This window comes from Ochotona princeps, chromosome X, assembly GCF_030435755.1.
Source record: "Ochotona princeps isolate mOchPri1 chromosome X, mOchPri1.hap1, whole genome shotgun sequence".
Classification (NCBI taxonomy): domain Eukaryota; kingdom Metazoa; phylum Chordata; class Mammalia; order Lagomorpha; family Ochotonidae; genus Ochotona; species Ochotona princeps.
Genome location: NC_080865.1, coordinates 49087528 through 49104013, shown reverse-complemented (window position 1 = coordinate 49104013; position 16486 = coordinate 49087528). Strand labels below are relative to the sequence as shown.

General features: G+C 43.7%; 1 protein-coding gene across 1 annotated transcript in view; it reads right to left on the bottom strand.

Moving 5' to 3' along the window:
- Nucleotides 1-15335, bottom strand: part of SH3BGRL (SH3 domain binding glutamate rich protein like) — an 89435-nt gene extending 74100 nt beyond the window's left edge. The window contains exon 1 of the mRNA XM_058658832.1: nt 14998-15335. Within this exon, the coding sequence (XP_058514815.1) occupies nt 14998-15042 (45 nt within the window). The 5' untranslated portion in view covers nt 15043-15335. The remainder of the gene's footprint in view (nt 1-14997) is intronic.
- Nucleotides 15336-16486: the final 1151 nt, after the last annotated feature.

The window sequence follows — 16486 nt, the reverse complement described above, 5'->3', positions numbered from 1 at the left end:
CACACATTGAAAGATAATCTTACTACTTTTCCTTTTAACTGTTTTTGAAGAATACATTTTTTTGCTAAGCAATAGATTCAGATTTTTTTGTTTTCCTTTCCCAGCATATCACCTCTTGATGCCATCTGTTGTAAAGTGTGATAACCTCTGCTTTAGGTATTCTCTATATATTCCGAGTGATAGGATACTTTGGTGCTGTGCCCTGAATCTTATACATTTATTTCAAAGTCTAATTCTAAGATCTCACTACCTAAAGTGTGATAACCTCTGCTTTAGGTATTCTCTATATATTCCGAGTGATAGGATAGTTTGGTGCTGTGCCCTGAATCTTATACATTTATTTCAAAGTCTAATTCTAAGATCTCACTACCTAACAACATTGTATCAGGACAAAACTCCAACACATCTCTGTGAATAAATGATTCTTCAACAGGTAAGCAAATACTGATTTGCACTAAATTTCCATTAAGACATTTAGACATAAATGAGTTAGACAACAAAGTGTCAGATGCCTTCAGATTTTGTGAAATCTAGAGTGACTGATTTTGAAAACACACTCAGGTTATTTGTTGCTGTGACCATTCTCAAAAACTCCCCATTGCTTGGGCAACACAAGGATTCTCTGGGCTACGCAGTCCCAGACTTGACTTCAGCTCTTTGGAAGAGTCACATTAGTCCAAGTGAGATAGCTAGTTCTCTCATAAGTTCCCCAGGATTGTTAAGGGAATATAAATGCTTACCAAACAAAACTCATTCTTCAATTTCAACTTAAAAATCTATTCACAATCCTAACCTGCCAGGACAGTAACTAAATGTTTTCTCACATTATCTCTATAACATGTTTTGAAAATATTTTATTTATGGGGCCCGGCGGCGTGGCCTAGTGGCTAAAGTCCTCGCCTTGAACATGCCAGAATCCCATATGGGTGCCGGTTCTAATCCCGGCAGCTCCACTTCCCATCCAGCTCCCTGCTTGTGGCCTGGGAAAGGAGTCGAGGACAGCCCAAAGCCTTGGGACCCTGCACCTGCGTGGGAGACCTGGAAGAAGTTCCTGGATCCTGGCTTCAGATCGGCATAGCATCAGCCGTTGCGCTCACATGGGGAGTGAATCATTGGACGGAAGATCTTTCTCACTGTCTCTCCTCCTCTCTGTATAGCTGACTTTCCAATAAAAATAAGTAAAATTTTTTTAAAAAAGGAAAATATTTTATTTATTTGAAAGGCAGAGTCACACACACACATGCATGTACACACAGGCACACACACTAGAGAGAGATGGGGGGAAGGAAGATACCTGCTGATTACTCCCCGAATGCATGCCACCAACAGGGTTAGGCCAGACCAAAGACAGGAGTGCAGAGCTTCTGTCCTCGTCTGCCACGTGTGTAGCTGTCACTCAAGTACTTGGCCCATTATCTATAGCCTCCCATCTTTAGCAGAAAGCTTTCTAGGAAATACGGAGCAGCAGGGACCCAAAGTAAGGACTCTCACATTGGATGTTCTCATACCCAGCAACAGCTTTACCCTCTCTGCCACAATGCCCCATATTTGTGAATTTGTCTTTTTCCATCTTTTTCTTCTAAAAATTGCATAAATTTAAAACTGACCTTATTTTATTGGTCATTCATCTGCTTGATGAGTTTAAAACTCGTCAAGGTTGCCGCCTGTTAAACTTTCATTGTCACCCCCACCAACGCTGACTGCCCCCTCCCAATTGCTTAGATCATTTTGAATTTTCAATTACATGGTACAATTTTGTAGAGGATGGGATTTCCCCCCAAATTCCCACCCCCCCGTCAGATTTTTCCCATTTTGTTACAATACAATATGATTCATAAGGAATCATATTTCTTATTTAAGTGTACCCCGACATTGTTGGTACAGACAATGTCAGACAGTCCAGCATCCCATTGTCTACACCTGTCCAACAGTTTCATTGGGAATCCATCTTTCGTCTGGAAGCAGGGATGCATGTTCCATTATATCCCCACGTCTGTATCTGATAGACCCCAGTACTCCATCACTATACATTACCATAAGTGAGAAGCCATGAAACAAGGTCAACAACTGTTATGAGTTAGAACAGCCACAACAACAAAAACAAAAACAAATTACAGTACCATGAAAAAAAAAATGCGCCACGGAGTGTGTTTCTTTTTGTCACTCATGAGTTGGTTCCTCAGATCATTTTTTAAAAATTTTTCTTAATTCATTAATTACATTGTATTATGTGACACAGTTACATAGATACTTGGGTTCTCCCACCCCTCCCCAAACCCTCCCACCATGGTGGATTCCTCCACCTTGTTGCATAACCACAGCTCAAGTTCAGTTGAGATTCCCCCATTGCAAGCATATACCAAACATAGAGTCCATCATCTTATTGTCCAGTCAAGTTCAACGGCTTCTTAGGTATACCCTCTCTATGCATCTATTCTTCAAAAATTTTAACTAGAAATTCACTGTAAATCTTGCAACTATTGCCACTTTTGAGAAGTTCAAAATATTTTGCTGCTGCACAGGAAAACTTGCATTTAGACTTCTGAAAGTTTGAGATCAAATTCCATCATTTTCCATAATGAATCTCCGATAACAATATTGGCAGCTAACTTCCATGATGCATTTTCTTTTGTGTCAATCATGACAATGATGACGGGCAAATAGAAGCTTGGTGACTTATTCAGATCACTCAGGCAACAGACATGCCAAAATTTTTTTTTAAAAGATTTATTTATTTTATTACAAAGTCAGATATACGGAGAGGAGGAGAAACAGAGAGGAAGACCTTCCGTGCGATGATTCACTCCCCAAGTGAGCCGCAATGGCCGGTGCTGTGCCGATCCGAAGCCGGGAACCTGGAACCTCTTCCAGGTCTCCCACGCGGGTGCAGGGTCCCAAAGCTTTGGGCCGTCCTCGACTGCTTTCCCAGGCCACAAGCAGGGAGCTGGATGGGAAGTGGAGCTGCCGGGATTAGAACCGGCGCCCATATGGGATCCTGGCATGTTCAAGGCGAGGGCTTTAGCTGCTAGGCCACGCCGCCGGGCCCGACATGCCTCACTTTTAAAGCATATCTTCTAAAATCCTGTCGTACCTACTTTTTGTTAGACTGCCTTACAGGAAAAAAAAATCTTATATTAGGATGAAGGTATATGTTATACATTCTAATGGTATAAACAGAAATATAGTAACTTCAATTTTCTGCTCTGAAGAATTCCAAATTTTTTGCTTAACATAACAGACTATCAGAATTGTGCTTGGTAATGCTATAGACCAATTATTTTTTTCATGAATTTCTAAGTTCATCAGAAAAGCAGTACGGCAATGAAATGTACATTAGTTTCGCAGCCACATTTACGATGGATAATTAGTAAATACCATTAGCAAATGCCAATGAGAAGCTAGACTATCGTGGGAGTTAACATCATGGGTCACAGAATCACATGAGCCTGGGAAGCAGGGTATTTTACTAGCTCAGTGAGGCTGGTGATCACAAAATGTTTCCTTTTTTTTTTTTTTCTTTTAAGATTTCCATTTTATTTCTCTGAATAGTTACAGAAAGAGCAGGAGAAACGCATACCACTCACCACCCTCCTACCCACTAAAGAGAGAAAGAGAGAGAAATCTTCTAACTACTAGTTCGCTCCCCTTATGGTTGCAATGGTCAGGGTTAGCGAGACTGAGGCCAGAGCCAAGGGTTTCTCTCTGGGTTTCCTACATGGATAGCAGGGGCCCAAACACTTGGGCCATCTTCCTCTGCTTTCCTAGGCAGATTAGCATGGAGCTGGATCTTAAAAGGAATAGCTAGGCTTGAAACACAGCCAGTGTTGCAGGCCGTAGCTTAATGCGCTATACCACACGGCTACACCTCCCTGCCCCCATTTTCCTATTCTCTTTTTCCAAACATTTAGTTATTTGAATTGGAATGTCAGATTGACAAAGAGGAGGAGAGACAGAGAGGAAGATCTTCCGTCCGATGATTCACTCCCCAAGTGACCGCAACGGCCGGTGCTGCGCCGATCCAAAGCCGGGAACCAGGAACCTCCTCCAGGTCTCCCACACAGGTACAGGGTCCCAAGGCTTTGGGCCATCTTCAACTGCTTTCCCAGGCCACAAACAGGGAGCTGGATGGGAAGTGGAGCAGCCGGGACATAAACCGGCGCCCATATGGGATCCTGGCATGTTCAAGGCGAAGACTTTGGCCACAAGGCTACCATGCCAGGCCCCCTGTTTTTCTATACTTAAAAAAGGGGATAATAATACTACTGACGTCACCAAGTTGTTGAAACAATTGAATTTCATAATCCATGTTAATTTCATGCTGCTATGTTTGGCCAGTCATAAGTATTCACTGAACGACAGTTCTTAATGTTATTACAAGCTACAGCAAATTTCAAGTATTTGTGCAAGAAATTAAAGTGAGATAATTTTATCACATTTTTAATAAATTAACTCATCAAATGTACTTGCCTCCCTTCTAAATTAGCTTTGAAAAACCCTACTGGAAAGAATGGTTTCCAAGGCTACATTCCTATTAAGTTCACTGCTCTAATTTGAACAGTGAAAGTTGTGCTGCATATAGTTGGGTTGAAGCAACTGGCTAAGAGATTATGCTGAAATAAAATGGAGAAAAGTTCTTAAGTAGTAAGGGCTACCTGAAAGGCACATTACCTGGCATTTCAAAGGCGAAATTTTGTAGTATTAAGTCATTATTGGAAATCTCCCAAGCAGAAATGTTGGGTTGGGCTTTACTCAAGGTCTGTAACGGAATCTCATTTTCACCAGCGAGTAAGCCAAAGGAGCAGAACTCACAACCTCGAGTCCAAAATCATGGTCTACACGTTATAGTAGTACTGCCTTCCCGAGGGATTTAGATTGATTGTATCATAAATAGTAGCCTTTTAGTTAAGTTGCTCTATAGTCACATAAAGACACCTTTTAAGAAAGAGAACCAAAGCCATAAAAGTTCAAAATACAACACAAGACAGCACAAGGACAGACATGGACTTAAAACTGTGCTCTTGCGGCAAGGGGAATGGGGGGGCTCCGCTGCTGGAAAACCACTCCCACTGAGAGCGTGAGCTGGGATGGGGGCAGACCAGACCAGGCAGGGCTACAACACCTGTGCGCCTCATGTAGACAAGATCAGGGAAAAGCCAGGCTGGGTTGATTGTTTCTCCTGATGCAAGCATAAATTAGAGTGGGTGAGGGCTGGTTGGGCTTTTCCACAGCATCAGCTGGCAAAAGCTGGCATTGGAGGCTAATTCTGTCAAGTTAAACTGCAGAACCACCTGGAATGTATGATCTGGGAGTGGGAGTGGCCTAGAAATGAAATAGTGGGCTCCCTCCTCTTGGGTTACCACTCCCACTAGAGGGCATGAAAACCAGGACAGGGGCTGGGGTGGCTAGACAGAGAGGCACCCAACAACATCCATGAGGGCTGGATAGTGGAGCTGGTTAGGTTGAACTAGGCTTCAATGCCCATTGACATGTATGAGAGCTGAATGGGATGTGGGACAGACTGGACTAGTCTGCTGCACATACTGGCAAGCACGGAAACCAGGGTAGGGGTCAGGCCTAGTGAGGGTTATTGGGGGCTGCTCCGACTAGGCTGCAGCTCCCACTGGTTGATGTGAGGGCCGAGTGTGTGCTGGGCAGAATCAGGCTGGACTGCAACACCCATTGGTTCCAGTGGAAGACAGGGCTGGAAACAGAACTGACCCAGCAATTGAAACCACCAGCTGATTGGGGCGTTGGGCTGTACTGGCACCTCTATTTGTAAGCACACACAAGAATCCGGTCTGGGATCACCTCAGATGACGTTTCTGTTGGGATCTCCTCAATCGAACTGCCGGACTCAGAACCCTAACCATGAAGAGAAGTGCAGGTTCCATGGTCTGCCATGGAGTTCATGTGTCAAAGCTGAGCTTCCTCAGTGGCTCAGATGGAGCAGTGGACAGCATATCCAAATTATCATGGAGGATATGGCAGTCCATTGGAGCCTGCAGAGGACACCTGGTACCACAACAGAGGATGGAGGACAGAACAAATCAATCAACAACCCCAGCCAAGTGTTGGCAGTGAAAAACTGGGCAAACGGAGACTCTAAGGTGGACTATGTCAATCAGTGGATTCTGAATAGATTTCATGTGCTTGGAATGGTGCGATTGGCAGCAATTCATAACTGTTGAACTATCAAAACCACTTGAGCAAGACCCTCAGAGCATGCCCCACATCAGAGACCTGGGATGGGTGGGAGGGTGGGTCGGGCTTCTCCCTTTACCTCCCCTTTTACCCCAGGAACAGGAAAAAACAATGTGGAAATAATAGTCTTACCCACTTTCCTGTAGCCCTTGACCCTTTCTGTTCTAATTAACCATGAAAAGATTGTCAAAAATAAAGAAAAAACAAACACACAAAAATGTGTTCTTGGCTAAGGCATGCTATTTTAGAAAAACTTGTAAAAGAAAATGACACTACTAACTTCCCTACTTTCCCCTACATTCACTCCGCATCACTCTCAAGTGTGGGTTATAGAAAGACACATTTGACTACACAGGTACTATCCCAATTTGAATAACTACTATATTTGTAATAATGCGAAAAAAATTTTTTTAAAGATTTATTCATTTTATTACAAAGTCAGATATACACAGAGGAGGAAAGACAGAGAGGAAGATCTTCCATATAATGATTCACTCCCCAAGTGAGCCGCAACGGGCCGGTGCGTGCCGATCCGAAGCCAGGAACCTGGAACCTCTTCCAGGTCTCCCACGCGGGTGCAGGGTCCCAATGCATTGGGACGTCCTCGACTGCTTTCCCAGGCCACAAGCAGGGAGCTGGATGGGAAGTGGAGCTGCCGGGATTAGAACCAGCGCCCATATGGGATCCCGGGGCTTTCAAGGCGAGGACTTTAGCCGCTAGGCCACGCCGCCGGGCCCAATAATGAGAAAACTTTTTTAAAGATTTATATATTTTTATTGGAAAGGGAGATACACAGAGAGGAGAGACAGAGAGGAAGATCTTCCATCTGCTGCTTCATTCCCCAAGTGACCACAATGGCTGAAGCTGCGCAGATCCAAAGCCAGGAGTCCATAGCCTCTTCCAAGTCTTCCACTCTGGTGCAGGGTCCCATGGCTTTGGGCCGTCCTGCACTGCTTTCCCAGGCCACAAGCAGGGAGCTGGATGAGAGGCAGGGCTGCTGGGATTAGAACGGGCACCATATGGGATCCTGGCATGTTCAAGGTGAGGACTTTAGCCACTAGGCTACTGCACTGGGCTCCAATCATGAAAAATTTTTAATGTATCAGTAGGATAACTTCCGTTCAATGCATATATACAAAGGATGTGTAAATAACAGTGTTTAGAAGTGGTTCTGATGCCAGAAATCCCAAATCTGACATGTCTAGCTCTTTAACCTTCAGCAACATACCTGATGTTACCACATCTTGGAGATACCCCTCCAATTACAGAAAACAGGATTTTATTAGCACTTATTTCGCCATGCTTTTGTAAAGATTAAGTTGAATGAAATGACATATGTAGATGACAGAGCACAGTGCCTGATACATACGATCCACAAATGTTAACATCTACTATTACTGGAAACAAAATCTTGATTGTCCAAGCTAAATGAAATTGTACTATAGCCACAAAATACAGCAGCACTTTAAACAGATAGTATTAGAATTTGTCGTATTTTTAAACTTATTTTTTAAAATTTGCCTGGTGTTCTGGCAATCTATAGTACTTCCAACTAGTAATCTAAAATGTGAGACTCTGAACTGGAAACCAATCTTTTTTGCTTCAAATCTACTTGCCAAGTGTAAAACGTCATCTTTGTTACCCATATTCATAAAAACAGTCATCATACGTGAGCAGTCCCTTCTCCCTAAACATTCTCTTGTTTAATCTTGCTCCTGGATTGCTAGAAGTCATTAAATTCTGGGTTTAAAAGGACTCCCTTTGGGCTGTGAAGTAGAATTGAAAGGAAACAGATGGTCAAAGAGTCACTAACAGATTCTCTCCTAATTTGTTGAAGTTACTAAGTTAAGAAACAGAAGATAAAATTTACCCTTGATAATTAATTTAAGCAAAAAAAAATCCTACAAGAACATGTAGTTGATTGCACAATATGTATTATGGAAAGTGTGTTGGAAGTAGCTATAGTCAGAATATTCAACTTGATTGTTTTGGGAGCCCTACGTTACTATTTCCCTAGGTCAAACCACGGGGAAGGTAGGTCCTAAGGTTTGTTGGCCCAAACCCTTCCTCAACAGGGTAATTTGGTTTTGCACTAGAGTTGAATCCATTTTAGCCTCTCTCCTCCCAAGTTATGAATTCTTTACTAATGTCCCACAGTATTTTTTCCATACAATCAATTGACTTGTAAGTATTTCTTAAATGTTGAAGAATCATCGTCATTTATACCTGAGTTTCCCAAATCAGTTTAGATTGGGCCAAATTATCCCAATGGCTTCTTCATTGCTGTGAAATTTAGGAAATCAGAAATTCAATGCTGGGCGTCAATTTGAAAGCAATGCTCTTCTGTCTCCACATCTGTCCCATGCAAGTCACCATGGTCCAGTATTTGGAGCACACAAAAAACACGTCCAGTCATTTGATGGATGATTTCCGATTCTGGCCTTCTAAGGAGCTTTAAAGAGTATTCAAACACTCTTTGCCAGCTATGACAAACACCAAAGTACACAAGAGTATGCCACATGAGTACCCGCAGGTGTCCTGGTTGCTGCTCCACTTCTGATCCACATCGCTGCTAATGACCTGGAAAAAGCAGTCTAAGACGGTCCAAGCATGTGGGTGACAGAGGAATCGTCCATATGGGGAATCATGAAGAAGCTCCCTGCTTCCAGCTTTGGCCTAGCACAGCCCCAGCTATTCAGGCCATCTGCAGAGTAAATCAGAAGGTGGAAGATCTCTGTCTGTCTCTCTCAGTAAATATGACTTGGAAATAAATAAATTAATATATTTTTAAGTGTGAACTTGAAAAACTTCTGCATCCGAAATAAGCTTACGTTTAAAAACATATTTGTTTATTTACTTCTTTGTAAGTCAAAGTTACAGAAGAATAAGGGCAAAGAGAAGGAGAAATCTAGGGCCTGAAGACTTGTGTTACCTTCTGCTTGAGCAGGTGCATTGCAGGGAGCTGGATCGGAAGCGGAGCTGCATCACAAGAGGCAACTGAACGTGCTATGCCACAACGCCAGCCCCAAGTTCACCTTTTCATTCTCTTCACAAAATTTTTAAAGTATCATTTTACGTTGACACAAAGGCAATTGTCAAGCTATAATTAAGTTCCGATTTTGGAAGTTCTATGGAGATCAATTTTTAAAAGTTCACTCCAGGGCCCGGCGGCGTGGCCTAGCGGCTAAAGTCCTCGCCTTGAAAGCCCCGGGATCCCATATGGGCGCCGGTTCTAATCCCGGCAGCTCCGCTTCCCATCCAGCTCCCTGCTTGTGGCCTGGGAAAGCAGTCGAGGACAGTCCAAAGCCTTGGGACCCTGCACCTGCTTGGGAGACCTGGAAGAGGTTCCTGGTTCCCAGCTCCGGATTGGCGCAGCATCAGCCGTTGTGGTCACTTGGGGAGTGAATCATCGGATGGAAGATCTTCCTCTCTGTCTCTCCTCCTCTCTGTATATCTGACTTTGTATTAAAAATAAATAAATCTTAAAAAAAAAAAAAAAGTTCACTCCAAAAACAAAACCCTCAGTATTCACTTGGAGAAGTATGTATGTATGTATGTATGTATGTATGTATTTATTTTGGAGGCAGAGTTACAGAATAAGATGGAAAGGCGGATTCACTGACTTGTTCTCCAGAATGATCCCCATGACAAAGACTGAAGCCAGGAGCCAGGAGCTACTTCTGGACATCTCACACAGGTGGCAGGGTCCCAAGTAGTTGGATTATCTTCCACTACATTCCCAGGCCCATTAGCAGAGAGCTGGCTCAGAAGCAGAGCAGCTGGGACACAAACTGGCACCTATATGGGATGCCAGCATTGCAGGTAGTGGCTTTATCCATTATGCCACCACACCAGCCCCATCATAATCTTAAAATCTCCACAAGCCCGGGGCCACTGTTTTGGCACAATGGGTTAACCTGCCTCTTGTGGTGGCAGTATCCGTTCCAATGCAGTTCCCTGCTAACGCACCTTCAAAAGCAGCAGAAGATGGCGCAAGTGCTTTGGCCTCTGTCACTCACATGGGGAAACAGGGTGGAATTCCTGGCTTCCACATTCAGCCTGTATCAGCTATCTGCGGAGTAAACCAGTGGATAAAAGACTTCTCTCTCTCTCTCTCCGCCTTTCAAATAAGTCTTGTTTAAAAAAAAAAGTTTATACCAAGTCATACACAGAATGCAGAAAACATGAACAGTTGGAGCCATGATGAATTAGGGGTTAGAAGTATGGGAGAGGGCCTGGCACGATAGCATAGCAGCTAAAGTCCTCACCTTGAACGCACCGGGATCCCATATGGGTGCCAGTTCTAACTCCGGCAGCCCTGCTTCCTATCCAGCTCCCTGCTTGTGGCCTGGGAAAGCAGTCGAGGACGGCCCAAAGCCTTGGGACCCTGCACCCGCGTGGGAGACCTGGAAGAGGCTCTGGACTCCTGGCTTCGGATCCGCACAGTTCCGGTCATTGCGGTCACTTGGGGAGTGAATCATTATATGGAAGATCTTCCTCTCTGTCTCTCCTCCTCTGTGTATATCTGCCTTTCCAATAAAAACAAATACATCTTTAAAAGAGAGAGAGAGAGAGAGAGAGAGAGAGAGAGAGAAGTATGGGAGAAAAACTTCCATGCCATTTAAACGTCATCTATAATCACTCTAGCAATTTTAACCAAAGGTCAGGTTGGGTTTTTGTTAGAAGTTCTTACAGTTGTTTGATTTTACACTGGGCTTACTATTTCTTCCAGTAAGTGTAAATTTATAAGGTATTATAATACTAAAAGAACAAAATATGGTATATGGTGTTGCAGTGGGTCAAAACATGCATCAAGAACTCCAAACATGCAGAAAACACAACAAGCAAGTTTGGGAGTTCTATTCTATCTAAAAGATTTTTATCAAGAGGGAAAAAAAAGTATTAAGGTCGGAGTTTTCCTATATTGACCTACAGATGATCAATTGAGGCTTTCCCAACCTGCGTGTCTTCTCTAGCTTCGTTTTTTCCTTAAAAAAATATGTATATACATATATATATATGAAAGGCAGATTTATAGAGAGAAGGAATGACAGCGAGAAGGATCTTCCAACCTCTGATTCACTCCACAAGTGGCCGCAATGGCCGGAACTGAGCACATTCGAAGCCAGGAACCAGGAGCTTCTTCTGAATCTCCCACACGGGTGCAGGGTCCCAATGCATTGGGCCATCCTCAACTGCTTTCCCAGGCCACAAGCAGGGAGCTGGAAGGGAAGCGGAGCAGCTGGAACACAAAGAAGTGCCCATATGGGACCGCTATGCGTGCAAGGCGAGGATTTAGCCACCAGGCTGTTGCACCGGGCCCTTCTCTAGCTTCCTGATCTTGGGTTAATGGCTATTTACTCCACTTACTGACATTGCTCTTTAGGCATACTGTCTTTCTCTACATTGGCCCTCCATTTTGCTATTCCCTTATATGTGCATTCCCAGGTAACCCTCGTCCATTTACACTGTGTCTCCCCTATCTCTTACCTCCTGTTCGTATCTGTTTCCCCATGCTTACTAGCTGCCATGTCTCTCCTTGGTGGGTAAGTACAGTTTCTATTTCATTTTGTTTTTAATTCAGCAGCTTGTGTTGAATTTAAACTCTGTGCCTTATGAGCTGTGTTGACCTCAAAGAGTTCTATAACCTCTCTGAGCCTCCACTTCCTTTGCTGTAAAACAGAGATAATCACAAACTCAGCGCATCGGATCACTTAAATAAAACACAGGATGGTACACTTCAGGGTTCCTACTGGCTAGTGTTCAATCTGTTGGGAGGAGTGGTGTTACAGTGTAGCAGGGAAAGCTGCTGCCTACAATGCCAGCATCCCAAATGGATACTGGTTGGCATCTCAGCTGCTCAGCTTCCAAAGCAGCTCTTTGCTAATGGCCTGGGAAAATCAGTAAAAGGTATCCCAGATATATCCCAGATGCAGTTCCCAGCTCCTGCCTCTGTCTGGCCCAGTCCCAGACGTTTTTAGCAAACTGGGGAGAGGGGTGGATAGAAAATATTGCACGCTCTCTCTCTCTCTCTCCCTCCCTCTCTCTGTCCTCCTTTTCTGTAACTCTGTCTTTCACACAAATACATTTCTTCTTTTAAGTAAAAACAAATCCATTGCAAAGAGCAGCATATGTGTTTTTAATCTCTGGATTTTTCAGAGACATGTGCTATTCCTCTGTATGAGGAAAGAGATGTTAGAAAACTTGTGGCTTTTTAAAAAAGACTTATTTTATTTTTATTGCAAAGTCAGAAATACAGAGAGGAGGAGAGACAGAGGGGAAGATCTGTCTGTCGATTCACCCCCCCTCCCAGGCAGCCGCAATGACTGGAGCTGCGCTGATACAAAGCCAGGAGCCTAGAGCCTCCTCGGACCTTCCACGCTGGCGCAGGGTTCCAAGGCTTTGGGCTGTCCTTGACTGTTCTCCCAGGCCACAAGCAGGGAGCTGGATGGGAATCAGGGCCGCCAGGATTAGAACCAGCACCCATATGGGATCCCAGCGTGTTCAAGGCGAGGACTTCATTGGCTAGGTTACTGCGCTGGACCCAAAACTTGTGGCTTTAAAAAATTAGATAATGAGGTACAGGAAGTCTTGCCACATGGGCAAAGTAAATTAATACACTCTTGCCAATTTTCACAGATTCAGATCCTCCCTAGCCAGTTAACACCCATTGTTGTGACAATCAACGGGAAATGTCAGAAAACCATCAGATATTAACAATGCAAAGCCAAGGGACTTTGAGAGATGGCTAGTGATAACTCAGCCCCTTTCTATGTTTTTTTTTTTTTTTTTTTCAGTGATTGGTTTCCAGCAAAATGCTAGCCCCCATGTTTCCAAATCGTGCATTAAAAGCAACAGTGCAGTAATCTAAAAGGTAAACTTTAATACTGCAAACAGAAGGGTCCTATTCTGAAGTAAACAGCCATCTCTTTGGTTATGTTATCAAGGGGCTCTTGCTAAAGTGAACTAATTTTGCAGTTGCAGAATTGTTTAAACATGCTGTCACATTTCAATAAACCAAGGATTTATTTTGGCCATAAACAAAATGTGAATTTTACTTGTCAGATTCATATGATCTGTAATTACGGCAACAAGTGACACAAATCCTCAATTACCCGTAAGAGATTTAAAAAAAATCGAAACCAAACTCAAGTACCATATACTTTCACCCCGTGCATAGTTTTCAACAATGCTGTCCAATCAAGCCAATGATAGAAGACAACACTCACTTCTAAAGCCTCTTAGAAATGTAAGTCTTCACACAAAAGAGAGGTGCAATTGTTCTGCCTTGAATAGAAATTCTGAAAGCAGTTTCCTCTTGAATCTGCTTTTGAGTAGGGGTAGAAAGGCAAAGAATAAATAGCAGCTCTGAAACTGAATGGCCTCCACATGAACCTGCCTGAGTGATCTGCTCGGTCTAATTAGAGTTCTTTCAAGTGGTGTGTGAAACTTGAAAATTACCGGATTTGATTGAGATTCTCAGAAACTCAATTTGTACTTTGAAGTGTCAGGATTAATATGAAAAATTAGACACGAAGTTCCTAAAAGATTTTGTTTTTAATCTACAATCTACAATTTTTGCCCAGAAAATTGAAGTTCCCTGAAATTTCAAAATTTTCTGACCACACCCACACACAGAGGACAGACAAAACAAAGTTCAAGGTTGAAGATTCTTGTGATTTCCCATAACCTTCATGCCTACACCAAACCCTCTCAGGTACAAACAGAAACAAACCACAAGGCACAACCACACAGCAACCGCCCGGAATGGGCTACTCTAAAGCTCTCGCAGGGGGAGGGTTCGTGCCCCACATCCTGAATGCACATAGCCGCTATGGCCACTGGCCGCCCTTCTTTTCAGCGAAAAACAGAGGCACTTTCATTTGTTCTGCTCTACACTCAGTTTTCACCCTAGGTAAGACTTAACAGTGCTGTTCTCCGAGCTTCTAAAAAAAAAAATTGTTACTCCAAATGAAGAGCAAGTTCAAAGAGGAGAACATCCTTTCACTTGAAGCAGCAACAACTTAGCGGGCCCCCACTCACATGAAGCCACTTGGTAGTGCCCTGCTCAGTCCTCGACAGATTTGCAGCAGTCGGGACAAACTAGAAGTCAAATTTGTTGAACGAAGATTTCAAAAGTCCAATCAGGGAAACCTCCGAGGAAGGTGGAAACCAGGTCTCTCACAGACAAGTTTTTTTTTTAAAAAAAAACAACATGATGTCACAGTTCCCAACATCCTCTTACAGGTTCTCTTATCCTAGCAGGCCTCCCACCCAAAGTTAAACACTCGTGCACATTCTCCAAATAACTCTGCTGCAAGGGGGTCTCAGTCTCTCAAAATAACCCCTGGGCGTCAGGAGGCCTCCACCCAGTACCCAGGGGCCAGAAGATGTGTACCAACATCCTTTGTAGCAAGGGACCCCTATCCCTTCTTCTCATACTCTGAACACCTGTGCCAAATAACTCACTCTTGAAACTCACCACGGTGATTTTCATACGAACTTACTCACCTAGCCCTAGAGCCCCTACTCCCATCACCACGTCCCATTGAGCGAAATTGCACAGCCTTCTTTTCCCTTTAAAGGAGAAACATAGTGCCAGTGTCCTAAAAGCATACAAAGCTAAACTTCATTTTCGGTGCAACAAAGGACAAAAAGGGAATAGGGGGGTTGCTGTTGGGATGGGGGATGCGAGCGTTTTCGGAAGGAGAAGCAACCCAGAAGAACTTCTGCAATTTAACGGTTCTCGGCTAGTGTGCAGGAAAACAACAAAGGTGGGATCCCCACTCTCCTTACCGCCGTGGAGCCGGAGGAAGATGCAATATACACGCGAATCACCATCCTGAGAACCGCGACTTGGGGGTTGATTGGCTCCCGAAAACTGCAGCGGCGCGGCTGCTGTAACGGCTGCAACGGAGCAAGGGGCAGAACAGAGGTTGGAAGACGAGGGTGGGGGAAGGTGGAAGAGGAACTCGCTCGAGCCCCGCCTCCCGCCTGAGCTGCTTTCAATGGGCTTGGCGCGCTGCAGTCCCAGCCCCAAACTCCGGAAGGCAAAGGCTCCTTTGCATCATTTCCATTTTTTTTTTTTTTTTTGAAAAGGGAATCTCGAATAGCACCGCGAGATCTGTTGAAACATTTATTTTAGACTATTCCCTCCTCCAGGAAGGGAAAGAAAACGGGAACACGGAATTGAATTAGATTAGAAGGAAGCGCCTTGTCCCACGGAGACTGAAAGTTCTGCGCATGACTTCCTGCTCAGAAAATGTATGCAAATAAGAAGACAGATCTTCCTTGAAAGACCAAGCCCTGTGTTGAACAGACACTAGTAAGAAAACCCCTGTTCTCAAAGCCTTGGCCATTTTAAAAGTCCTGTTACGTGGTGATATTTCTGCTAGCAGCTGATTTCAGGAACTGAGCACCGACTCGAGCTGGGCCACCGAGGGTTGAAGCGTTTCAGGTTTCCCTAAGTTCAAAAAAGAGCAGGATTGGTTTTCTTTCTGAATTTTGTGTTTTGTTAAAATAGGGAACCGTGCTTCTTTGGGAATTTGTAAGAGGCCTGCTCAGGGGCAGATTCAAGATTGAGGAGTAAACTGCAAACAAACAAACCAAAAATGTTTGGTTATACCGTGTCAGAAAGGGAATACTTCTTGTTTTGTTTTTTTAACTGACTTGAGAAAAGGGAGCTTGGAGCATATGTTTCAGGAGACGCGGAACCGGGGAACGCAGAGCAGATGGTTACTTATAGCACTAGTGAAATGAGCAAACAGTTAATAATGTCTAGAGAGGGGCCCAGTAGTTTAAAGTGTGGTTTCAAGTTCCCTAACTATGTCAAAGGAACAGAAAAAAGGAATTTGCAAAAGAATGAGAGCGGAGGGGGCAGTCACCTGTCCCACTTGTTTACTTTCCCTTTGAAGTTTGTCCTTCCTCTCCATTTTAGTGATTTGTCATCTTTGCCTCAGCTCAGTAATTGCTTCCCGGGTCACAGGTTTTTCTTTCTCCGACCATTTTAAACATTACTTCCGAAACCATGAACTTATATGGAGTCCGTAGAACAACCTGAAGAAGGTACGATTGCATGAAGTTTACAAATAAATAAACTGAATCTCGGGAAAATACATATTCCAAAGTTGCATAACCAAGTAATGTCCAAAGTCAGGATTCGAACTAAGGTCCAGTCAAACCCCAAAGACCACATTCATAATGATCATTTTAACACACTTTGCAGGGAGAGTACTCAAAGACATTATGGATTTTGTTTCCTTAAACATCAGTTTCATGAATCACT